Genomic DNA, 22,812 nt, shown 5'->3' with positions numbered 1-22,812 from the left:
GCCTATGTATGTTTTAGAAGAAATATGGGGGTCCAGAGAGCTTCATGATCCGCTCTCCCACCCATCTCAGAAATACCTGCTGATCCTACTTTACAATAAGTGTTGTGATGATTCAATCACTGGGTTGAGACACCGAGAATCTGAGCATACATCCTCCAGAATTGTTGTGTAATGGAAATAATAACCACCTTGGCCTGAAGTTGACATCAACATCAAATAAGAGCATACACTTAGGAATGTATGAAAACACCCTATAAATCCTATGATGTACTAAAAAGATAAAGTGGTAAAATGAGAAAATGGTATTTTCATTCATCCCTTCCTTTAAAGCTATCATTTGAACGTCAAACTTTTAGGGAAAATTCACTTTTGAAGTTTTTGCTTTTATTCTAAAAATTATTATTTTATTTATTGGGGGGGGAGAGGCTGTTGCATGTGCCATGGCTCCTGTGTGCAGGCCAGAGGATGACCTGTGAGAACTGGTCCTCTTCTTCCACCCTGGGAGCTCCGGGTTTGAACTCAGGTCGTCAAGCCTGGAGGTAGGCACCTTTACCTGCTGAGCCAGCCATCTTGCTGGCTCAGTTTTTATTCATTTATTTTGAGACAGGGACTCATTATATAGTCTTGGCTGGCCTAGAACTTGCTATTTAAGACCCGACTGGGCCTCGAACTCAGATCCACCTGCTTCTGGAGAGCTGGGATTAAAGGGCACGGGCTGCGGACTCAGGTTTTACTTTTAAATCATGATAGGGGCATACGTTTCCTCCCTCCCGACTTCGTTCTGTGTGAATCCACGTACAATTATATTTTCCCATTTTCTTTAGAGTCTTAATTGGTCCTTACAAATAGCTCAGGAAGGAACTGGGACACGTTCGCTTAATCCGTTCTGCACGCCAGGAAACTGAAACTGAGGGAATTCTCGGCTGACTGCGGGACTCCCCGACCTTCCTCAGGAGGCCAGAACTTCTCAACGCCGACCACTAAAACCAGACCCGCAGGACCCAGCTTTCCGCTCAGGATTCCTCCCTTGCTCCTCCGCACTCCTCTCGGGCCCTCCCTGGAGCAGGTGGTAGGTTCCGCGCCCACCGCGCATGCGCGCGGGGCGCCACACCGGGGGGCGTGGCCGGGCGGGCCCGGAGGCGGGGCCTGCGCGCGCCGGGAGGAAGAGCCGGGATTTGGGCCGCGGCGGGAGCCCGGAGTCGCCGTCACTCAAGTGCGCAGGCGCCTGGCGGTTACCGGTCTCGCCATGGAGCGGAAAGGTGAGCGGCGGAGCGGCCTCCGCCACGAGGAACGACGGCGGCCCCCGAGTGGGCGCCGGGCGCCCCTCCCAGCCGCTGTCGCGGCCCCCAGAAGCGGCTTCGCCCTGGCCGCTGGCCCCTTGGCCGCGGCGTCCTCGGGCGCCCCCCGTCCCCGCCCCTCGCTCCGCAGCCCCCAGGCCGGGGCGGCGAGGCCTCATGGTCGGCCCGAGCCCCTGCGGGCGCGCCGAGCCCGGCAGCCGCCGTGCAGCCCGGGCAGCCGGCCCCGCGCTCGGCCCGCAGCCGCAAGGCCCTGCGGCCCCGCGTTCTCGCGCCTTTCCCCACCTCCCTCCCACATCGGCCCTTCATCCATCCCTCTCTCCCGCAGTGCTCGCGCTCCAGGCCCGAAAGAAAAGGACCAAGGCCAAGAAGGACAAAGCCCAAAGGAAGTGAGTCTCGTACCCCCAACATCCCAACCCTTTGCGGGCGTCTCTTCGGGGACCTCCTCCCGGGTGGCGCGCCTCGGACGCGCACGGGGGTTTCGGGCGGCTCCCCCAACCCCACCCCGCCACATGGCTTCTGGGCTGCTGGGTGAGTGAGTCGCCCTCCGGGAACCATGTGGAAGGGTGCTGGGGCGCCAGGCCCGGGTCTTAGCAGCTCCCCGGGCCTGCTGGAAAGGACCGGAGCCTGCCGGGCACCGCTCCCCAACTCCACCGAGGAGGCCTAAGTGTGGGCCGGCGGCCGGGGCTGGTAATCATTACCTGCCTGTTTGTGAACTCTGCTCTCCCTTCCTTGCTCCGCAGCGTCTTAACTTGCCTCCTTCCTATGTCTGTCCGTCTGCACGTCTGCACGCTAGGTCATCAGGACATTGCTGAATGAATTTTCCCTGTTGACTCTTGGTCCTGCCAACCCCACGCTCGCCTGGGTAGAGCAGGGCGGCCGGGGAGCCTTTCTCTCTCCCGGTTACTGTTCGAGGCGCATCTCTGTCCTCTCAGCGTGCTGGCCGACTACGTTACATTCTGCACTACCGGCCGGCCAGTTATCAGGTCCTCAGCCGAATGGAGTTAGCGCATTTATGTCGAGAGACTAATTACAGCTGCCGTTTGGGTGATTCCGGCTTGGTGGACTGATTGCCACACTTTCCAATCTGATGTGTGGTGTGGTGTGGTGTGGTGGGGGTGGGGGTGATGCGGAGAGTGCACAGCCTCATAGAACCCCCCACCCCCCACCCCCACCCCCGGGCAGAGGGCTTCAGCAAATCGTGGCCTTTGTTGTTGTTTTGAGACAGAGTCTCTCTGTGTTGCGTTGGCTGGAACTTTCCATGTAGACCAGGCTGGCCTCGAATTCACGGAGACTTGCTTGTCTCTTCCTCGAGAGTGCCGGGATTAAAATGCTTGCAGCAGCACCAAGCCAAGCAAGTGAGGTTGGAGTAGCGTTAAGATCGCTCTCATACTAACATTTAGTTGCAGAAGCTCCTCGAGGTCGTATTACAAAGTTCTCTGCCCAACGCTTGATTTCAGGCGCGTTATTTTCTGTGGTTTTCCACTCATCTGATATTTTGTGCTGTGCACCATCCAGTTGAGTCTGCACTGAGCTAACACAAATTAGAGGTCTTCCTAGGTCACCTTGCTGAATGACAGTTCCAGATTGGGTGGGTTGGGTGTGTTGTTTTTGGAGGCTCTCTAATGTTTGGAAAGGACTCGAAATGACTTCTTCGAGTCGTACCAGAGGTAAGTGATTGTCACCTCTTGCTCCATTTTCTGTTGTGTGTCTTAGGAAATTTTTTTTTGTTTTGTAAGCACTTGACCGAGGCGTGGGCAGATGTGCTCAGGTTCTTGTGTTAATTTCTCTAGGTGTTTTGTTTTCAAGACAGGGTTTCTCTGTAACAATCCTAACTGTCCTGGAACTTGTTTTGTAGACCAGGCTGGCCCCAGAGATCTGCCTGCCTCTGCCTCCCGAGTGCTGGGGTTAAAGGCGTGCTCCAGCCAGAACTAGTTTTAATCTCACATTAATTGGTTAATAGAAACAGCAAGGGGCTAACCTAGCTCTTTTTTTTTTTTTTTAATCTTGTGACCTTGTAGGAATAGCTGTGGTGATATTTTATTTGTGCTGAAATGTGATTTTTTTTTTTAAATGCCGAATGCTGTTTATTTAAGGAGGGAAGAGGTCTTAAATACAGGCTTACAGCACAATGTTTTACAATCTTGCATCTAAGCTGTTAATGCCCTTTTTTTTTTTTTTGGTTTTTTCCAGACAGGGTTTCTCTGTGTAGCTTTGCGCCTTTCCTGGATCTTGCTCTGTAGACCAGGCTGGCCTTGAACTCACAAAGATCCGCCTGGCTCTGCCTCCCGAGTGCTGGGATTAAAGGCGTGCGCCACCACTGCCCAGCTGTTAATGCCCATTATGCAGGATACATAGACAAGGAACTTCCCTTAAGCATTCAGGAGGGTTGAACCCTGCAGGGAATTAGCATAGGGAGGATATCAAGGTCAGCAAGCAAAGCAACAGTTACCCAAAACGTGGGCGGGCCCTACAGGTCCCCCTTTTACTAAAAAATGAGCTTCTGACTTAGGTTGCGTGGGGACGTCAGCAGGTCACCTTACCCGTCATGGAGACGCCTGCCCAGGCCACACAGGCGCTCTGTCTTAGGTTCTAACCCAGCTCTTGTATGCAGTTGGGATTTCAGCACCTGTTGGGGAAGCCATGTGAATGTGTTTTATAATATGTTTTCTGATGGAAGGAGGAAATTATTTTATTAACCATTTAAAAGAGTTCTTTTTTCCCTCTCTCATTTTGTTGTTTTGGTTTTTCTCTGAGTGGCCCTGACTGTCCTGGGACTCACTCTGTAGACCAAGCTGGCTGAACTCAGAAATCTGCTTCCCTAGTGCTGGGATTAGAGGCATTCAACACCACCCTACGTTTCAGAGGGTTTTGAATTGAGTCTCACTATGTAGCCTAAGCTGGTCTTGAACTTTCAGTGATCCTCCTGCCTCAGCCTCCAGAATGATAGGATTACTGATCCTGTGCCATCATGCCTAGCTAGCTAATCAACTGTTTGGTTTGTTTTTAGACGTTATATCTCCAGGCCACCTGTCCTGTGTAAGACATGGAATTGTATTTTGATATTAGGGTGGATCACGCTGTCATTTGGCGGGTGAATGTGTGTGGATGGTCACATACTTAGCAGATAATTAATACTGCAGATTGTCTAGGTTGAACATGCAGTGTGTGTGTGTATAAACATTTGCTTGTTTGTGTGTGTGTGGGTGTGTGTGGGTGTGTGTGCGCACGTGTGCCGCTCGAGTGCAAGGGCTGTGGTGTGAATGTGGGTCAGAGGCCAACTTTTAGAGGTTGGTTCTCTCCTCACCGTGTAGATTGCAGGGGTTGGACTTGGGTCTTCAGGCCTGGTGTACCATTAAGCCGTCTCACCTGCCCTGCATGTCCTTGTTTTCAAAAGCAGGCTTTTAAAACTTTGTGTTAAGCTACTCTTCTGCTCACTACTGCAGGTAACTTATCATTGTCTGTGTTCTTAATTATTTCTGCGCTTGCCTATTGTGCTATTGCAGAATAAAGAGCTGGCAGTTATTTGACTGATCATAACTCTCCGTACCTCTTGTTTCTCCAGCCTCTTTTCTTTTTTTTTTTTTTTTTTTTTTTTTTGGTTTTTCGAGACAGGGTTTCTCTGTGTAGCTTTGCGCCTTTCCTGGAACTCACTTGGTAGCCCAGGCTGGCCTCGAACTCACAGAGATCCGCCTGGCTCTGCCTCCCGAGTGCTGGGATTAAAGGCGTGCGCCACCACCGCCCGGCTCTCCAGCCTCTTTTCAAATAGTGGAAAAGTCTGATTAACTTGGTTAGAGTCCTGTGTCAGGAGCTGCTCCTGGTCCAGGTAACTGGACTTTGTTTCTCTGTACTCTTTGGCAGCTCTAAGCTGCCAGGAAGCTGTTGGGAAGGCTTGCCACAGTTTGTCTTCCGAGTAAGGCAGATCTAATTTGCATTCTAATTTGCGTGCAGGCGGACCTTGGACAGTTAGTCTTACATACCTTTATGACCAGTAGCTCAACCGTAGTGAAAGATGGTCAGGACTGAACATTACAAAAAGTAAGCATTCACGTGTACAGTCTTAGCATCTTCTCAGTATTGTGTAGGCATGATGTGGTACTGAAGGAATGGATTGTCCGGATGCTGTGGAGTTCTGTAAAACTAAAACCCAGGCACTTGGGGCAGTGTGTCATGGTCATGGAGCTGGCTGCCAGGGCACTGCTCCTGCCTCCAGAGCACAGTCCCTGTGGGTCCTTTGGGTCTTTGTGCTGAAAGGTTATGGGAAGGTAAACTTCCTTGAACAATGCCTTCTCCACCCTATTCTTTTAGAGCTGCACAGCTCAGATGGGACTGGGGTCTGGCATACTCTGTGGCCACAGATCTAGATGGCAATTCCCTGGTGTGTTGGGGACAAAGAAATAAAGCCTGAGGGGAGGAGCTTGTGAGTGAACCTGTGTATTACCTCTGAATACCATGATGCACCTTCTCTCTGTAAGCACTGGGTTCTGGTGTGTGCAGGAGGGCTTGCAGGCCTTTCTCGGGTTGCCATAAGCTTTTAGGCTCCAGTTATTGGTTGTTTACAAATGGTTTGGAGCCCAGGAGCAAGAGTGGGTTTCCCACCTGTTTCGTTCTGTAGCTTGGGAGGTTAGTTGTGACAGCCATTTCCACTGTGCTGGGAGTTAGGTAAACTTATAGGTGCTGTGCAGGTCTGGTTGTGTGGTTGAATAACCTTGTAGGTGTTGTGCAGGTCTCCTTGTGTGATTGAATAACCTTACAGGTGTTGTGCAGGTCTGGTTGTGTGGTTGAATAACCTTGTAGGTGTTGTGCAGGTCTCCTTGTGTGATTGAATAACCTTACAGGTGTTGTGCAGGTCTGGTTGTGTGGTTGAATAACCTTGTAGGTGTTGTGCAGGTCTCCTTGTGTGATTGAATAACCTTACAGGTGTTGTGCAGGTCTCCTTGTGTGGTTGAATAACCTTGTAGGTGTTGTGCAGGTCTCCTTGTGTGATTGAATAACCTTACAGGTGTTGTGCAGATCTGGTTGTGTGATTGAATAACCTTATAGGTGTTGTGCAGGTCTGGTTGTGTGATTGAATAACCTTATAGGTGTTGTGCAGGTCTGGTTGTGTGATTGAGCTGGGGAAATGCTTATGCTTCATCTAGTACTCTAAGCTGGGAAGGGGATACTATTTTTATCTGTTTTCCATAAATTAAATTCTTTTGTTTTGTTTTTGTTTTTTTTCCTTTTTTTTTTTTTTTCGAGACAGGGTTTCTCCGTGTAGCTTTGTGCCTTTCCTGGAACTCACTTGGTAGCCCAGGCTGGCCTCGAACTCACAGAGATCCACCTGGCTCTGCCTCCCGAGTGCTGGGATTAAAGGCGTGTGCCACCACCGCCCGGCTGTTTTCCATAAATTAAATTCTTACATTGAAAATTTATAAGGGAAAATGTGCAAAAAGTTCCTAACACTGTCATCTAGAAAACAGAGGCAGTATACCTGACCTTGGAACTTAGTTCTTTATTAGTTCATACAATTAGTTCATACAGAAGGGAAGCATGCTCCCTTCTGGTAGTTTTTAAGATTGGCTTTCTTCACCAAATTTTGGATGTGTTTCTATGTCGAGACACAGGGAGTAGCCTCACTGAGTGTTTCAGTACGTGGGCTGCCATAGTTGAGTGCCTGTTAACAAACATAAACTTACTTTATTTACTTATTTGTGGTTTTTCCAGTTTCTCTGTGTAGCCCTGGCTGTCATGCAACTCACTCTGTAGACCAGGCTGGCCTCAAATTCAGATCCGCCTGCCTCTGCCTCCTGAGTCCTGGGATTAAAGGCGTGCACCACTACTACCTGGCAAAAACATAAACTTTATAAGACCCCAAAATGGAATCATTAGGCATGCTTTCCCCCAGTTAACATCATGAGTAGTTTTTGCATATATTATCTCTGTTGGCTCCTTTTAGTTTCTGGCTGAACTTAAGGTCAGATAAATGACTGGGGTGGATGTGGAACATTGCTCACATAGCCAGTTCCTTAGGACAGAGTCTTAGAAGTGATATTAAAGATTTTAGTTCATGGGACTGGAGAGGTAGGTAGCTCAGCAGTTAAGAGCACTGACTGCTCTTCCAGAGAACCTGGGTTCAATTCTCAGCACCCACATGGCAGCTCATGTCCAGTTCCAGGGCATCTGACACCTTCATACCAATGCACATAAAATGAATTTAAATAAATTTATTTAAAATAATTAAGATTTATTTATTTATTATGTATACAGCATGTATGACTGCATGCCAGAAGAGGGCACCAGATCTCATTACAGATGGTTGTGAGCCACCATGTGGTTGCTGAGAATTGAACTCAAGACCTCTGGGAGAGCAGTCAGTGCTCTTAACCTCTGAGCCACCTCTCCAGCCCCTAAAATAAAGAAGATTTTAATTCATATTGTCCATGTGTTCTCTGGAAAGGTTTTATTTAGCCAGATTAGCTTATATCAACCTGGCTATTTCATAGTCTCTGTTTCCTGTTCTTGTGATACAGCAACAAGGGGGGAAATGAGGGCCGGAGTGAAAGCTTCAGCAGTTAACACTGGCTCTTCTTGTAGAGGACCTAAATTCAGCTCCTAGCACCCACAGCAGGTCTCTAACTTCAGTTCTGGGGGACATGCCCTCTTCTGGCCTCCTGGGGCACCAGGCATGCATGCGATACACATACATACAGCCAGGTAAAACATCCGTGCACACAAAAACTGAAAATGTAAGAAGGTTGAAAACAGTAAGAGATTAAGTATGAAAGTTACATAATATACTAGGTGCTAAGGCAGGAAGATGAGGATTGGGAGTGAACAGGTTCACATGTAATTGGGTGGAAGTGCTTTGAGACGGTCCTGGAGTCCGAGGCTCAGCACAGTAGTCCACAGGAGCAGTGCTTGGATCTTTTCAGATGGGGCAGTCTGCAGGGCAGCCTTCTGACCCTGTCTGAAAGATTGAGCCCAGGGATTGTGCACACGCAGCAGGGAAATGCACTACTGATTACACCCTTTTTAAAGAGGTTTTTTTTTTTTTTCCACAGATCCACAAGGCGTTCAGTATCATGCCCAGAAAGGTTTTTATTATTATTACTATTATTAATGTATATGTGAGCTCCTTTAGAGATCAGAAGGTGTCAGTCCCCTGGAACTGGAGTTACAGGTTATTGGGAGCCACCATGTGGGTGCTGGGAACTCGACCTTAGTCTTCTACAAGAGCAGCCAGACTTCATGACTGCTGAGCCAACTCTCCCTGTTTTTTTGCTCTTCCCCCACCCCAGTGTGTGTGTGTGTGTGTGTGTGTGTGTGTGTGTGTGTGTTCTTTCTAGACGGGTTTCTCTGTGTATCCTTGGCAGTCCTGTGAGGCAGGAACTCAGATCTGCCTGCCTCTGCCTACCCAGTGCTGGGATTAAAGGCGTGCGCTACCACCACCTGGCCCTTTCTCACTCTTAAGAGCTACTTATAAATGGTATATCCTTTGCCATGTGGACTATTTGTATTTCTCACCTTCTTACAGGCTTCTTGGACTTAATGTATTTTAACATAAAATGATTTTTTTTCAAGTGGCCAATTCTTCTGAAAATTTCAGTGTTAACTTGTAATTTTAATTGTATTTCTTTATTAAATTTAAGTCTGTGCTTTTAAAATTGCATCTCAAGAACTCCTTGTCAGAAATGTTTTCTCCCTTAACAGGTTTACGTGTTAGTTTATTTTGCTTACATGGGTGTTTCCACAGTGAGACCCAGGCTTCCCAGCCTGCTAAGATGCCAAAGTAAATGAGACTGTGGGGTACCTACAGATTCTCCTGCTAAAGGGAAGCGTTCTTTAATCCCAGCGCTCGGGAGGCAGAGGCAGGTGGATCTGAGTTTGAGGACAGCCAGGGCTACACAGAGAAGCCCTGTCTTGAAGAAAACAGAAACAAACAAGGGAAGCAAAGAGAGAGGATCAGCTAGAATCTAGGTTTTGTAGAGTAACTGGCGGGTTACCACCCTCCTGATTCTGATGCTGTGTGAACTAGGGATGCTCATGTCTAGAGATGGCAAGGTTTGGAAGACACCGGTGTGTGTGTGTGTGAGGCCTGGCCAGCATTGAGCTGGAGTGGCACTAAGCTCTTTGGGTCCTCTCCTGTCTTTGTGTGACATTTCTAATTACTGTCCCAGTTCACTCTGCCGAGGGAATTGACACACACGCATGCATACACTCTGAATCTGCATCTGGCCTATGGCCGGGGTGTGTTGTGTTTAGCTATATGCAATTCAAAAGGTTGTCCTTTTGTTTTTATAAAAACAGTCTCCAGGGGAGAGTTTCTCCTTTTTTGCTATTTATTGTGTGTGTGTGTGTGTGTGTGTGTGTGTGTGTGTGTGTGTGTGTGTGTTTTGCATGCATTATATCTGTGCATCATGTGTGTACAGTGGCCTGAAGAGAGAGGTCACATACCCTGGAGCTGGAGTTAACAAGTGGTTGTGAGCCATCATATGGGTACAGGAAACTGAACCCAGATCCTCTACAAGAGCAGCCAGTGCTCTAACCACTGAGCCACCGTCTTTCCAGCTCTAGTTTCTAAGCTTGTAGCCTGCCTTTTGAAAGAAACTTCAGTGAAATCATTTCTGAACTCCAAGTCGGCTCCCCTGTCTGAATGTCATCTTACTTATGGGACCTCCATTTTGAATCATTCGGGTTAAAATTGGGCACTTCCTTACCTAAATGTCACAATGCTATTAAAACAGTGTGAGCGTACTCTTCCTTTGCCCACTCAGCTTTCTTCTGTGGCCCTTCTCAGCCACATCCAACATGGGTTTCCTGGAGAGAGGCCTTGATGGGGAACTCGAGACAGGAGACGGTGGCTTTAGAGCCCCACGACTTGTTTGTTTCTCTCAGGGGAGATGTGCACATGGTGGAGGCATGCCCTTCTCTGTGCCTGGCTGAATTTCCAGTGTCCACACTCACTCCCTTTCCTGTTTCCTACATACATTGCTAGAGGTTGTGTTTGAACACTGCTTGAACATGGGATTCTCATAAATTCAATGAGAGATAGGATTGTTTCTGCTTCCGTTTTTTACAGGTGAGACCACTGTGACAGACTTTGTTGTTTGTATTTGAAATGGCCTCATGTATTTCAGATCAGCCATGAAAATTACACATAGTGTCATGCCTGGTTTTATGTGGTGTTGGGGATGGAACCCAGGACTTTGTACATGCTAAGCAACTGACCCACATCCTCAACCTAACAGAACTTCATAAAGTAGGACTTTACCCAGAGTCATGAGTTATGATAAACTGGGACCAGGACCAAGTCTTCTGAGCCCAGAGACCTTGGCTGTGACAGTGGACTGGCCACTTCTGCAGTCCTCCAGCCTCTACTTTGTAGCTGGTACATTTTAACAAACCTTGTTGTTAAAGAGTCTTTGTAAAGGACTACTTTTTGTGGAGCCATTGGGATGGCTCAGCTCCCTTCACAGTCACCTGTCATGGAAGCTAGGAGGGGCAGAGGCCCAATGGACTTGGATCAAAGAGTGATGGGCCTCGTACTCTGGAATGCAGAGGCAGGCAGTCTCTTGAGTTTGAGATTATCCTGGTTTACATACATGGTGAGTTCCAGACCAGCCAGGGCTATCTGGTTTTAATAAAAGAATGACAGAGCAGCTGAAGAGGAAAGAAAAGTACCTTGAACAACTTGTGGTCTATAGGACATGAAAATGTGAATGCTTCAAAAGCAGACCTTAATACGCCTACATTCTCCATCTATTCCCTAAGAGATGATACTCACCTGTGTAACCACAATAAAAATAACAAGTATTAATGCAGTATTAATTCATCTCAATTTTTTTTTCTTTTTTCAAGTCAGGGTTTCTCTGTGGAGCTTTGGAGCCTGTCCTGGAACTTGCTCTATAGCCCAGGCTGGCCTCAAACTCAGAGATCTGCCTGCCTTTGCCTCCCAAGGGCTGGGGTTAAAGGTGTGCGCTGCCACCGCCAGGCTAATCATCTAAATCTTAACATTGGCAGTTGTCTAGGAGCCCTTTACAGAGAAACAAACAGGTTGGGGCTGGGGAGATGGATCAGCAAGTGAAGGTACTTGCTGCTGTGTTTGCTGGCCTGAGGTTGGTCCCAGAGTTCATTTGGTTGAAGGAAAGAACCAACTCCTGAAAGTTGCCCTTTGACCTCCACACACCTGCCCTGGATGTCCCCAATCAATCACACTTGTGTGTTGGCATACACACAATAAAAATGTTGCTCATTTTATGTTCTGACCTGTTCTGAAAATGGCATTTTAGTGCTTTAATTTACATTTCTCTGATGATAAGTGCCCATAACTTATCATATTCACTAATTGCTGACATTTTGCCATATCATTTCTCTCTGTATGTATGTATTTGAACTGTAAAATGTGAGTTTTTGCCAGCACCTGCTTCTATGAAAGCATCTTTGGGATCAAAGTACAAAAGCCTCTGGAGGTTTCCTCAGTCTTTGGAATCCACGTCTTTACCCCCGGCAGTGACTGACTACAGGTCCTGTGGCCGCATGTAATGTATTTTATATTTGCCTTCTCTGGTAAGCAGTGCCCCTGACAAGAGGTTCTGTGTTGGGTATGTGTTGGTAGCTGTTAGTGGCCCTGAGTGACCTTGTCGTGATCGCTTGGTGGTTTCCTGTCTTGTGTCTTTATGAGTAAAGCTGACTGTGTGCTAACTTTTTTGTTGAACGATTTGAAAGTTGTTGAGGTCATGACCTAGCACCCTAACGACTTGAGCACGAGTCTAGACTGGCATTATCCTCTTAAGGACTACAATTCTGCATTCACTCTGCTGGAATGAGTCCGCAGGCTTGTGCATACTCCGCAGGCACGTCCCTTACAGCATCTTCGCATCCAGAACTTAAGCAGCATCTCTTCAGCCTTTCTACTCTGGCCAGCTGTCCAAGCTCACCACATGCTTTTTCTGCCCCGGGTGGTAATCCCCCAGATCTCCGAAGGGCTACCTTACTGATAGAGAAAACAAGACATTATTTCCATTGTCTCGAGGCCCTATCAGCAGGCCTGCAAGACAGACCTGCTTTGAAACAGTGTCTGTCTATAGTATGTGGTGTTTCCAATCAGGATTGCCTTTAGCTTCCACCATTGCACATTGGAAGGTTCCCTCCTTCCTCTTTTTTTTATTTTTATTTTTTTGGAGCCGAGGATCGAACCCAGGGCCTTGCGCTTAGCTAGGCATGGGCTCTACCACTGAGCAAATTCCCAACCCCCCTCCTTCCTCTTAATGGCATCTTTTATTCCTTTCTCTCTTCTAACACACATTTAGACAGTTTGAGGATTAGACATCAGTACGAGCACCAGGTATGCCGAGTTCAAGGCTCCTTGGTGTTCTGGAATCCTCAGATTATGTTAAACTTGAAAGTGTACATTTGGAAAACTGTACCCAAAATTAATTCAATTAATATGTTCTTCATTTTATTTTACCAACATATAGTTGGGCTTATTTTTCATCTGTATTTAGCTTTAGGGTTTTTATTTTCTTTGATTTTATTTAGCAGTTAAAACATGTACATGTCGTCAGGCAGTGGCGGAGCACTTGCCTTTAATCCCAGGACTTGGGGGGCAGACCCAGGTGGATCTCTGTGAGTTTGAGGCCAGCCTGGGCTACAGAATGAGATCCAGGACAGCCAGGGATACACAGAGAAACCTGTGTAGCTAGAGTTTTCCTGCCTTGCCCACAGTCAGGACAAATCTCTGTCACCCGCCAGTCCCACAGCCGCTCAGACCCAACCAAGTAAACACAGAGACTTATTTTGCTTACAAACTGTATGGCTGTGGCAGGCTTCTTGCTGACTGTTCTTATATCTTAAGTTAATCCATTTCCATAAATCTATACCTTGCCACGTGGCCTACCGGCATCTTCACATGCTGCTTGTCCTGGTAGTGGCTGGCAGTGTCTCCTTCTGCCTTCCTGTTCTTTCTTTTCTTCTCTCTGTTAGTCCCGCCTACACTTCCTGCCTAGCCACTGGCCAATCAGTGTTTTATTTATTGACCAATCAGAGCAATTTGACATACAGACCATCCCACAGCAACCCTGTCTTCAAAAAACAAAAAAACCCTCGTGGTGGTCGTGGTGGTCATGATGGTGGCGGCGGCGGCGGCGGCGGTGGCAACAGCAGGTAGCGCACGCCTTTAATCCCAGCACTCTAGAGGCAGAGGCAGGCGGATCTCTGTGAGTTCGAGGCCAGCCTGGGCTACAGAGTGAGTTCCAGGAAAGGCGCAAAGCTACACAGAGAAACCCTGTCTTGAAAAACAAACAAACAAAAAACAAAAAACCATGTACATGTCTCAGTCTCTTTAAAATTTTAAGAATTTTTATTTTTGGAATTTATAATATCATTTTCCCCTCCCCTTTTCTTCCCCCAGCCCCTGCCCTGTACACTCCCCCTTTACTATCCCAAATTACTGGCCTCTTGATTGTTGTTACACACACACACACACACACACACACAATGTTACTTGTATGTGCATGGTTCCAGGGCTGACAGTTAGGCTTTAGATCACAGTTGGAGGGCTCTTGTGTGGGGAAGGGCTCTGGGCCTTCCTTGGTTGGTTACAGTTCCTGTCAAGGGTTGAGACCCTGTGAAATGTCTCCGCCTCTGTCAGTCAGCATGTCTGCTGCCGGCTGTCCTGTTCGGGTCTTGTTGAGACAGCTGTGCTGATGAGGCGGCATGGATGTTCCTCTGGCTCTCACACCTCCTCCTCCTTCTCCCCTCCTCCCCCCCTCCCCCTTCCCCTGCCGTGGTCCCCGGTCCTTAGGTGTAGGAATTAGGTTGTGTATCTTTCAGCTGGGCTGGTCACCACACTGTCATTAGTTCTCTGCAGCGCGCTTAGTTATGGTTTCCTGTGATGGTCTCCATCTGTTGCAAAGAGAAGTTTCTTTGACGGAAACTACATTTATTTGTGGCTGTTAGGATAAATATTTAGACTGTGTAGTTGGGAATTATGCTGGATTAGTAAAGTGGTTGCTTGGATCTTCCTTACCAAGTCCTTTACCCTGCCTGTTCCCTCCACTGCTGAAAGTCAACTGTTTCATTCACTCTAGTTGTTGTTTTGAGGTAATAAAAAAGTGGAGTGGGTTTTTTTGTTTATTTTTGTTTTGTTTTTTCCTCCCCCCTCCCTTTTTTTCCTCCCTGAGACAGGGTTTCTCTGTGTAGCTTTGGTACCTGTCCTGGATCTTGCTCTGTAGCCCAGGTTGGGCTCGAACTCACAGAGATCCGCCTGGCTCTGCCTCCCGAGTGCTGGGATTAAAGGCGTGCGCCTCCGCCACCGCCCGGGCGTGAGTTCTTAAAGTTCTTAAAGTATGAGATATCATTGCTTCGAACATAATTATCAAGTCCTTAATATGGTAAATAGATAGGAGTTTAAAAGTCCAATTTTGCAACTTTCCTTCTTTGTTCTAGAAGAACTCTCTTTAGTATCGAGCAAAATCTAAGATTTGTTATGCCCGGATCCCTGCCCTTCCATCCTGCTAGGGGGCGCTCTTCCCCTGAGCTGTAACACTGTCCAATATAGAAGTCTCTTCCTGCCCCTCAGACATCATGAGTTCTCTCTCTTGTCATTTTATCTTCCTACTTTGAGGATCTAATTGATTGTGAGAGTCTAATATTAAATATGTCTGTTTCCTGTTTCTCTTCCTGCTTTGGTTTTGTCTTTTTTAAAAAAATTATTTATTTTTATTTTATATGCATTGGTGTTTTGCCATGGGTGTTGGGCCCCCTGGAACTGGAGTAACAAACAGATGCAGTCCTCTGGAAGAGCAGTCAGTGCTCTTAACCAGTGAGCCATCTCTCCAGCCGCTTGGTTTTGTCTTTTTATGAGAAAAGCTTTTCTTAATTGTGTGGTGTTCTTTGGTGTCACGTGGAGCATTATTAAAATCCTGAGTGATTTCAGAACTCGGAGGAGGCGGGGCATCGTGAAAACAGTGAAGGGGCCTGGGAGAGAGTGAGCAGAACAGAGAGGAGACTGGGAATAGAGCAGGAGAGCCCTAAGGAGTAGGAGCAGGAGAGCCAGAGAACGTAATTGGCGCACGCTGGAGCACCGGCTAGAAAGAATTCCAACCAAGAGGACTGAATTCCCATGAGGGCCATCTTCCCAAGCCCTAGTCCCCAGTTCACCAAGGGCCCAAGTACTTGGTAAATAAGCTCACAAAACATTCAGCACCAGGATTCCTATAATCCTGAGGCAGGAGGATTATATATAAAGAGTTCCAGGTTTAGCCCTCTTTTAAATTTAAAAGACTCAAGAGGTGACTACAGGGTTTTGGATCAATACATTTTATACCCAGACTGATAGTAAAGCCTGAAGCTAAACAAGGGCTTGAGAGATCTTAGTTTAGCTCCTAGTTTTCAAACACGAGTGGCTGAAGAGCTGGGGTGAAATGAGCGACTGCAGGGGAAGATGGCCGAGCCCTCAGCAGCACAGGGAGACCCGTGTGCGTGCTGACACTCAGTTAGCTCGAGCTTCTCCTTAGAGACGATCCATTCTGAATCCTAGTTCAGAGTCAGACTCTGTCGCCACCTGAATGGGGAGAAGACTTGGACTTGACATTGCTGAGTGATTTTACACTGAGTCTTGAATCCTTTATTATTTTTTTAAATGATTTTTTTTATTCTATGTGAATTGCTGTTTTGCCTGAATGTATGTCTGTGTGAGGGTGTCTGATCCCCTGGAACTGGAGTTAGAGTTGTGAGCTGCCCTGGGGTTGCTGGGAATTGAACCTGAGTCCTCTGGAAGAGCAGCCAGTGCTCCAACAGAGAGCCATTTTCCAGCCCCGCACCTAAATCCTTTAACTGACAGTGGGACTTTGCTCAATTTTGTAAGTCAAAGCCCTCTTCAGGAAACATTTTTTTTTTCCTGAAAATAATTTTGATCATCATTTCCATGGTGCTTGTAGGACTCTTAACATTCTACTCTTTTTAGGTCTGTTTTTCAGAACTGATATTTTACCAATTTTTTAAAATTTCACAATTGTAGTTCTGAATTGTTATCTGAATTGTAAGAGGGAATGTGTAATGTCCACTTTACTCTGTGTGTGTGTGTGTTGTCCCCCTTGAAACCCCAGACAGGGTTTCTCTGTAGCTCTGGCTGGCCTGGAAGCTCTGTAGATCAGGTTGACCTCGAACTCACAGAGATCCTCCTACCTCTGGGATTAAAGGTGTGTGCCACCACTGCCCAGCACCTTTATTCTGGAGTTTGAGAGCTCTTACAGTTTACTTCTTCCACTTCTGAGTTTAATCCCCAAACCCCCATGGTGAGGGAAGGGAGTCTACCTACCGCTACAAGTTGTCCTTACACACACACACACACACACACACACACACACACACACACACACGCCTGTTCCCTTCTATACAAAGTAAATGTAAATTTTAAAAGTGAGTTAGTTCGTTACTTGAAAGACATTTTCATTAACAATGGACGTTTAATCAGTTAGGAGTTTTATATCTGTTTATGTGCTCTGGAGGACAGAAACATACATAAGAATTGAGCAAATTTGGACTGACCATCAAAAACCTAAATTACTAGTGATACCCACCAAGGTGTTTCAATACCATGTAACTAGTTTTGTATTCAACTTTTTTTTCTGTTAGCGTCTTTTGAGGGGGAAAAAACCAGTGTAATCAACAGATGATTGAAAAGCAAACTCCTTATTTTTAAAAGGATAACTAATTTTTTTCCCTACAGCTATTAAAAGTAATGCTAAGTCAGTGTAGTGACTCAAGACAGTTGTTACAGGCACTCAGGAGGCTGAGACAGGAGGATGGCATGATCCCAGGGGTTTGAAGCCAGCCTAGGCAGCACAGTGAGACTCCCAGCAAAGGACAGTGTTTGCCTTGCCGACTGGCTGGAGCCTTCTAGGGCAAGCAGCTCGAGGTGTCAGAACCTGAATGCAGGAGAATGCGGTCTCTTCTCTAGCTCATCAGATACGCCACGCATTCTGAACCTTTTGGAAAACAGTCTGCTGTGTAACTTAACTCTGGGCATAGTTTACGTAGAGTGAGTTACGTAGAGTGGGTTATGTAGAGTGAGTTACGTAGAGTGGGTTACGTAGAGTGGGTTACGTAGAGTGGGTTACGTAGAGTGGGTTACGTAGAGTGGGTTACGTAGAGCGGGTTACGTAGAGCGGGTTACGTAGAGCGGGTTACGTAGAGCGGGTTACGTAGAGCGGGTTACGTAGAGCGGGTTACGTAGAGTGGGTTACGTAGAGTGGGTTACGTAGAGTGGGTTACGTAGAGTGGGTTACGTAGAGTGGGTTACGTAGAGTGGGTTACGTAGAGTGGGTTACGTAGAGTGGGTTACGTAGAGTGGGTTACGTAGAGTGGGTTACGTAGAGTGGGTTACGTAGAGTGAGAGGCGTCACAACACAGACTCAGTGAATTCTGTGTCTCGTTGTTTTTGCAGAGGGAAGGTTTTGCCCCCTTTCTAGTATAACTTTAGAAAAGAATGGTCAATATAAAATATTCAGAAAATGAAACATCTTTCTGTTCAGTAGTGTAATTCAGAAACAAGCTAAATAGAATGCCAGAATAAGTAGCCTTCTGCCAAAGGGAAGCCGATGATGACCTGGAGACTGCACAGAAATGGGGAAAGTGTGTATTAGACTAGGAAAAGCAGGAGACAGATTTGTTTCTGGAGTGTATTACAGTAAGTATTTTTATAAAGCTGCAAAGTGAAGAGATCTAGTGGTTTTCTCAGTGATATGTTTGGATCCATTTGCCAGCTCTTCCTTAGTTACTATGGGCATGCTAGCTTCCGTTTTCTGAGGCTGCCTCTGCTGGTGCAGGGTGGGGGTTGGTAGTGACATCTCTTAAGGTCCTGTCTGCTGTCCAGCAAAGTGAACATGTTATGTCATTTCTCAGGCCTGAAACTCAGCACCGAGGCTCTGCACCCCACTCCGAGAGCGACATCCCAGAGCAGGAGGAGGAGATTCTGGGGTCTGACGATGATGAGCAGGAAGACCCCAATGACTACTGTAAAGGTGCGTGTAAGATGTTGGGTATGTGCCTCGTTCTGGTGCGTGGTTGTCACCACCAACGAAGCTCTGCTGGTGCCTGCTTGGTCTGTCTTTTCCAGATGTGAGAAATGGTTTATTTTATTTCATGTGCACTGGTGTTTGCCTGCATGTGTGTCTGTGTGAGGGGGTCAGATCTCCTGGAATTGCTGGTGTGAGCTGCCATGTAGGTGCTAGGAATTGAACCTGGGTCCTCTGGAAGAGCAGCAACTGCTGAGCCATCTCTCCAGCCCCTGGTTATATTAAGTTTTTAAACTTGTTGGCAGGGCTAGGTCACACTAGGACCTGGAGTTACTAATCAGGTACCTCCTGCACTCAGCCCGTTTTTTTTAAAAAAAAAAAAAAAAAAAAAAAAAAAATCTTTGTTTCCAGGCCAAGTTGGAGTGGCACACTCTTCTAACCCCAGCCCTCTGAGAAAGAGGCAGGCAGATCTCTGTGAGTTCAAGGCCAGCCTGGTCTACCCGGGGCAGCCAGAGCTATGTAGAGAGATCTTGCCCCCAAAAATGAGAGAATGAATAATTAAATAAATGCAAAAATAGAAAAAGAAATTTTTTTTCCTCTTTGAAAGTGCCAGTCCATGTTTACCTTTGAAATTTTCAGAGGTGTGGTACACCGATACTAGAGCTGGCTCTGTAACTCAGTCTGGCCCATGTGTGCTGGGATTGTAGGTGTACACCTTTAATCTTTCAGCTGGTATACAGAGTTTTAAAAATACCATGTGATCTTTTTCTCATGCTATGGCAGTGAAGAAGAGTATAACTGGGCAATCCGACCCAGCTGCCCTCTTGTTCTGGTGAACTTCCCAGGTCCTTAAGATCGACGTTGTAGAGGATCTAGATCTACTTTGCTGGCTGGGAGAATTGGACCTTTTCCCAACAAGCAAAGATAAATGTTGATCATCTGCCGGGCAGTGGTGGCGCACGCCTCTAATCCCAGCACTCGGGAGGCAGAGGCAGGCGGATCTCTGTGAGTTCAAGGCCAGCCTGGGCTACCAAGTGAGTTCCAGGAAAGGCGCAAAGCTACACAGAGAAACCCTGTCTCGGGGGAAAAAATAATGTTGATCATCTGTGCACCTGAAGTAGCCTTTCTGCCTTTCTGTTGGCTTCCTTCTTTGTTTTCTTTTATTTATTTGTTTGTTTGTTTATTTTTGGTTAGGAGGGCTGGGGCTGAGGCTCATTGTGTGGCTGGCCTGGAACTCACCATGTTGGCCTATATTTACAAGAATAGATCTTACTGTGTACTGTTTTTTAGTTAAATTAATAGTATTGATTATTTCTTTTGAAAATTTTTGAGATGACCAGTATGGAAGATTGGTTTGTTTTGCAGGAGATCTGTTGAGTTTTTGAGGGCTAGCAGTCTAGTATTGTGGGCTGTGAGCACAGGCCCCGGTGGTCAGACTGTCACCCGCTCAGTTTCCTCACACTGAGCGGACCCTGGTGGGTTGGACTGCAGGGTCTCATACTGAACTGATCTTACGAGATTTTAGTAAGTGTGCGTGACTGCTGACGGGGTGCAGGGTGAGAGAGTTCTGCGTCCTGGTTCCTCTGATCACCCCCATTTCTTCCAGGAGGTTATCATCTTGTCAAAATCGGAGATCTATTTAACGGGAGATACCATGTGATCCGAAAGTTGGGCTGGGGACACTTTTCAACAGTGTGGTTATCGTGGGATATTCAGTAAGTTTCCTGGACTCGGGATGGGGTTGGATAAAACTTCATGTTGTCTGACCTCCAAGAGGTGATTGAGGTCTGTCTCTGTCTGGGTCGGTTCTTTTATACACACTAGGTTTCATTATGACACGAGTTCCTACAGAAGCGTGGTCAGCTTGCCGGTGCTGCCCCACTGAAGGAGCCCTCTGCTCTCCTGTACGAAGAGTCAGTCACACCCGCCTCTCCACCCCAGAGGCAAGAGACTGACTAAATCAGTAAAGCAGGGGCACTGCCCGGTTCAAGCTGAACACGTTTACTGCTGTATGATAGAGGTTCATAATTGTCTTCCCACTGGAACAGAGTTACAGTTCTAGGTAATTAGACCAACCAGGAAAAACGATTTTACCGTAGCATTTCTTAACTGTGTGGTGTAGAGTCTTAGCTGTCCTCGTAATCAGAAGGCGGGCATTTGCTCAGAAGACGTCCAGTGTCTGAGGTCACCCGGCCCGGCTTCTGTCCGCTCAGTCTGACCGTTGTGTGCCGCTCTTCGGTGCTGACAGTCCTCATGTCCTCAGTCACCACTGACCTTAGCTGGCAGGCGAAGGTCGGGTGACTTAGTCTGAATTGTCCGGTTTTAGGGGAAAGAAGTTCGTGGCGATGAAAGTGGTTAAGAGTGCCGAGCATTACACAGAGACAGCCCTGGATGAGATCCGGCTGCTGAAGTCGGTAAGTGGGGGGGGGGCCGGGGGCCGGGGGCCGGGGCCAGTCTCAGCATCCATCCCATAGACAGGGCTTCTGCAGACTCGGGCTCCCTGTGTGTTGTAGGGATTGGTAAATTCAGTGGGTAGGTTCATCTTACAAGTGGCACACACCATCGTCTCAGGTAAGCAGAACTTTTTATTGAGCGTGTTTTATGTGACACATAGCACTACCATGATTGTCTGTCATACTCCGGTCAAAAGAAAAGTCACCTGAGTTTATAATGCCTTCTTTACGTTAAAAAACATAGCCTGCCTGGTGTGGTGCACGCCTTTAGACCCAGCACCTGGGAGGCAGAGACCTGCCAGTCTCAGTTGGAAGCCCTCCAAGGCTGCATTGTAAGATGGTCTCGAGAGACAGCCGAGAGCAGTGGATCCGCCCCCTGCGCTGCAGCCTTTAGTACAGTTAGTTCTTATGGTGTGCTACCCCAGCCAGAGAACGGCCTCCCTTGCACCCCACAGCTGTCACTTGGCTATGTTACGGATCATAATGTAAATGTTTTTGGAGATAGAGGTTGACAAGGGCTGCGACCCATAGGTTGAGAACCTCTGGCCTAGAACAAATAGGATACCATTGATTGGGTTTATACCAGAAACACAAGTTTATCCTACCAGAGGCCTTTCTTGTCCTTTTTGTAGTGAGCTGGGGTAACAGCAGTGTGTGGGTGAGGCTCTGCCAGCCTGCTTCTCCCTGTTGACTGACCACTGCACTGCTTCACTTGTGCCGACATGGCTTCTTCCCAATACAGGTTCGCAATTCAGACCCAAACGATCCAAATGGAGAAATGGTTGTTCAGCTGCTAGATGACTTTAAGATATCAGGTGTTAATGGAACACGTATCCTTTAAGAACTGAATTCTTTTTTTTTCCCTTTCTTTTCTATTTTATTATTTTTTTAAACTATGCGTATGGTTGTGTTGCCTGCATGTATGTGTGTGCAGAGACCAGAAGAGGGCGTCAGGTAACCTGGAACTGGAGTTACAGACAGCTGGGAGATGTCGTGTGGGTGCTTGGCTGGTGGCTCAGGCTTATTACTATCTCTTACATTTAAATTGACCCATTTCTATTCATCTATGTATTGCCACGTGGCCGTGGCTTTACGGTCCTCTAGCATTTTGCTCCTTGGGCTGCAGGCTCATCTCTCTTGACTCTGACCTTCCTCATCTGAGTGAGTCCTCAGTTTGATTGTCCCGCCTAACCTTATCCTGCCTTGCCATAGGTCAAACAAACAGCTTTATTATCAACCAATAGAACAATACATATTCACAGTGTGCAGAAGGATCATCCCACAGCACATACATACATTTAGGGAAAACAACACACACATAAAATAAGATAAATACTTAAGAAAGACTTTAAATGGAGTGATCACATCCTATCATAAGAAGGAACTCAACAAGTCTACGTTAAGATTTGGACGAAGCTCTAAAATGTTCTTTATGGGCAGCCACATTTGATGTGCAGTGATCCGCAGTCCGCTGTGCTCACAGTGGAAGTAAGGTCCTGAGATGAAGACCTGAGACTGCTTGCTCAGCACCCACTAGTGAAGGAGTAATTCTCTGTATCAGTGGGCCCTCCAAGCCGTGGTGTCCCACCCCTCTTTTAATGCATAAGAGTGTTTTACCTGCTTGTATGCCTACATCGTGCGGTGCCCATGGAGACCAGAAGGTGTTGGATCCCATGGGATTCTACCTTGTGGAAGCTAGGAATCAGTCTGGGTCCTGGAAAAACAGCCAGTGCTCTTACTTATTGAGCCACCTTTCCAGCTTCCTAGGCCTATTTCTTAATGCTAAGCAGTCTCATAGCAGCATGCACGCTCGTGTATACCTGTCCATCTAAAAGTAGTAGGTGGTGTTACTGCCATTGTTCTGCCCAAAGAGTTCAGCTGGGTAACTTTAGACTTTCTTCATTGTGTGTGCAGACATGTCAATGTCGTGACATCATGTGGAGGTCAGAAGATAACTCAGGAGTGAGTCCTTTCTCAGAGGGGACTAGGACTTGCGCTCCTGTCATCAGGCGAGGTGGCAGGTGTCTCTCTAGCCCTGAGCCAGTGAGCCATTTGGAAGGCCCA

The 22,812-nt window shown here is 47.2% G+C and overlaps 1 protein-coding gene across 2 annotated transcripts in view; it reads left to right on the top strand.

The window, feature by feature from the left end:
* The first annotated feature begins 1,119 nt into the window (after positions 1 to 1,119).
* Positions 1,120 to 22,812, top strand: part of Srpk1 (SRSF protein kinase 1) — a 43,394-nt gene continuing 21,701 nt past the window's right edge. The window contains exons 1-6 of one of the 2 annotated variants that reach the window (XM_076558383.1): positions 1,120 to 1,259; positions 1,624 to 1,684; positions 18,183 to 18,301; positions 19,902 to 20,010; positions 20,622 to 20,709; positions 21,491 to 21,578. In XM_076558383.1, the coding sequence (XP_076414498.1) occupies positions 1,247 to 1,259; positions 1,624 to 1,684; positions 18,183 to 18,301; positions 19,902 to 20,010; positions 20,622 to 20,709; positions 21,491 to 21,578 (478 nt within the window). In that variant the 5' untranslated portion in view covers positions 1,120 to 1,246. Of the gene's footprint in view, positions 1,260 to 1,623; positions 1,685 to 18,182; positions 18,302 to 19,901; positions 20,011 to 20,621; positions 20,710 to 21,490; positions 21,579 to 22,812 lie in introns of those variants that run through there. The other variant, XM_076558384.1, reaches the window with a different exon arrangement.

The sequence above is a fragment of the Peromyscus maniculatus genome, chromosome 21, assembly GCF_049852395.1.
Source record: "Peromyscus maniculatus bairdii isolate BWxNUB_F1_BW_parent chromosome 21, HU_Pman_BW_mat_3.1, whole genome shotgun sequence".
Classification (NCBI taxonomy): Eukaryota; Metazoa; Chordata; class Mammalia; order Rodentia; family Cricetidae; genus Peromyscus; species Peromyscus maniculatus.
Note: the sequence above shows the minus strand (reverse complement) of the source record. Positions and strands in the feature narration are given on the sequence as shown.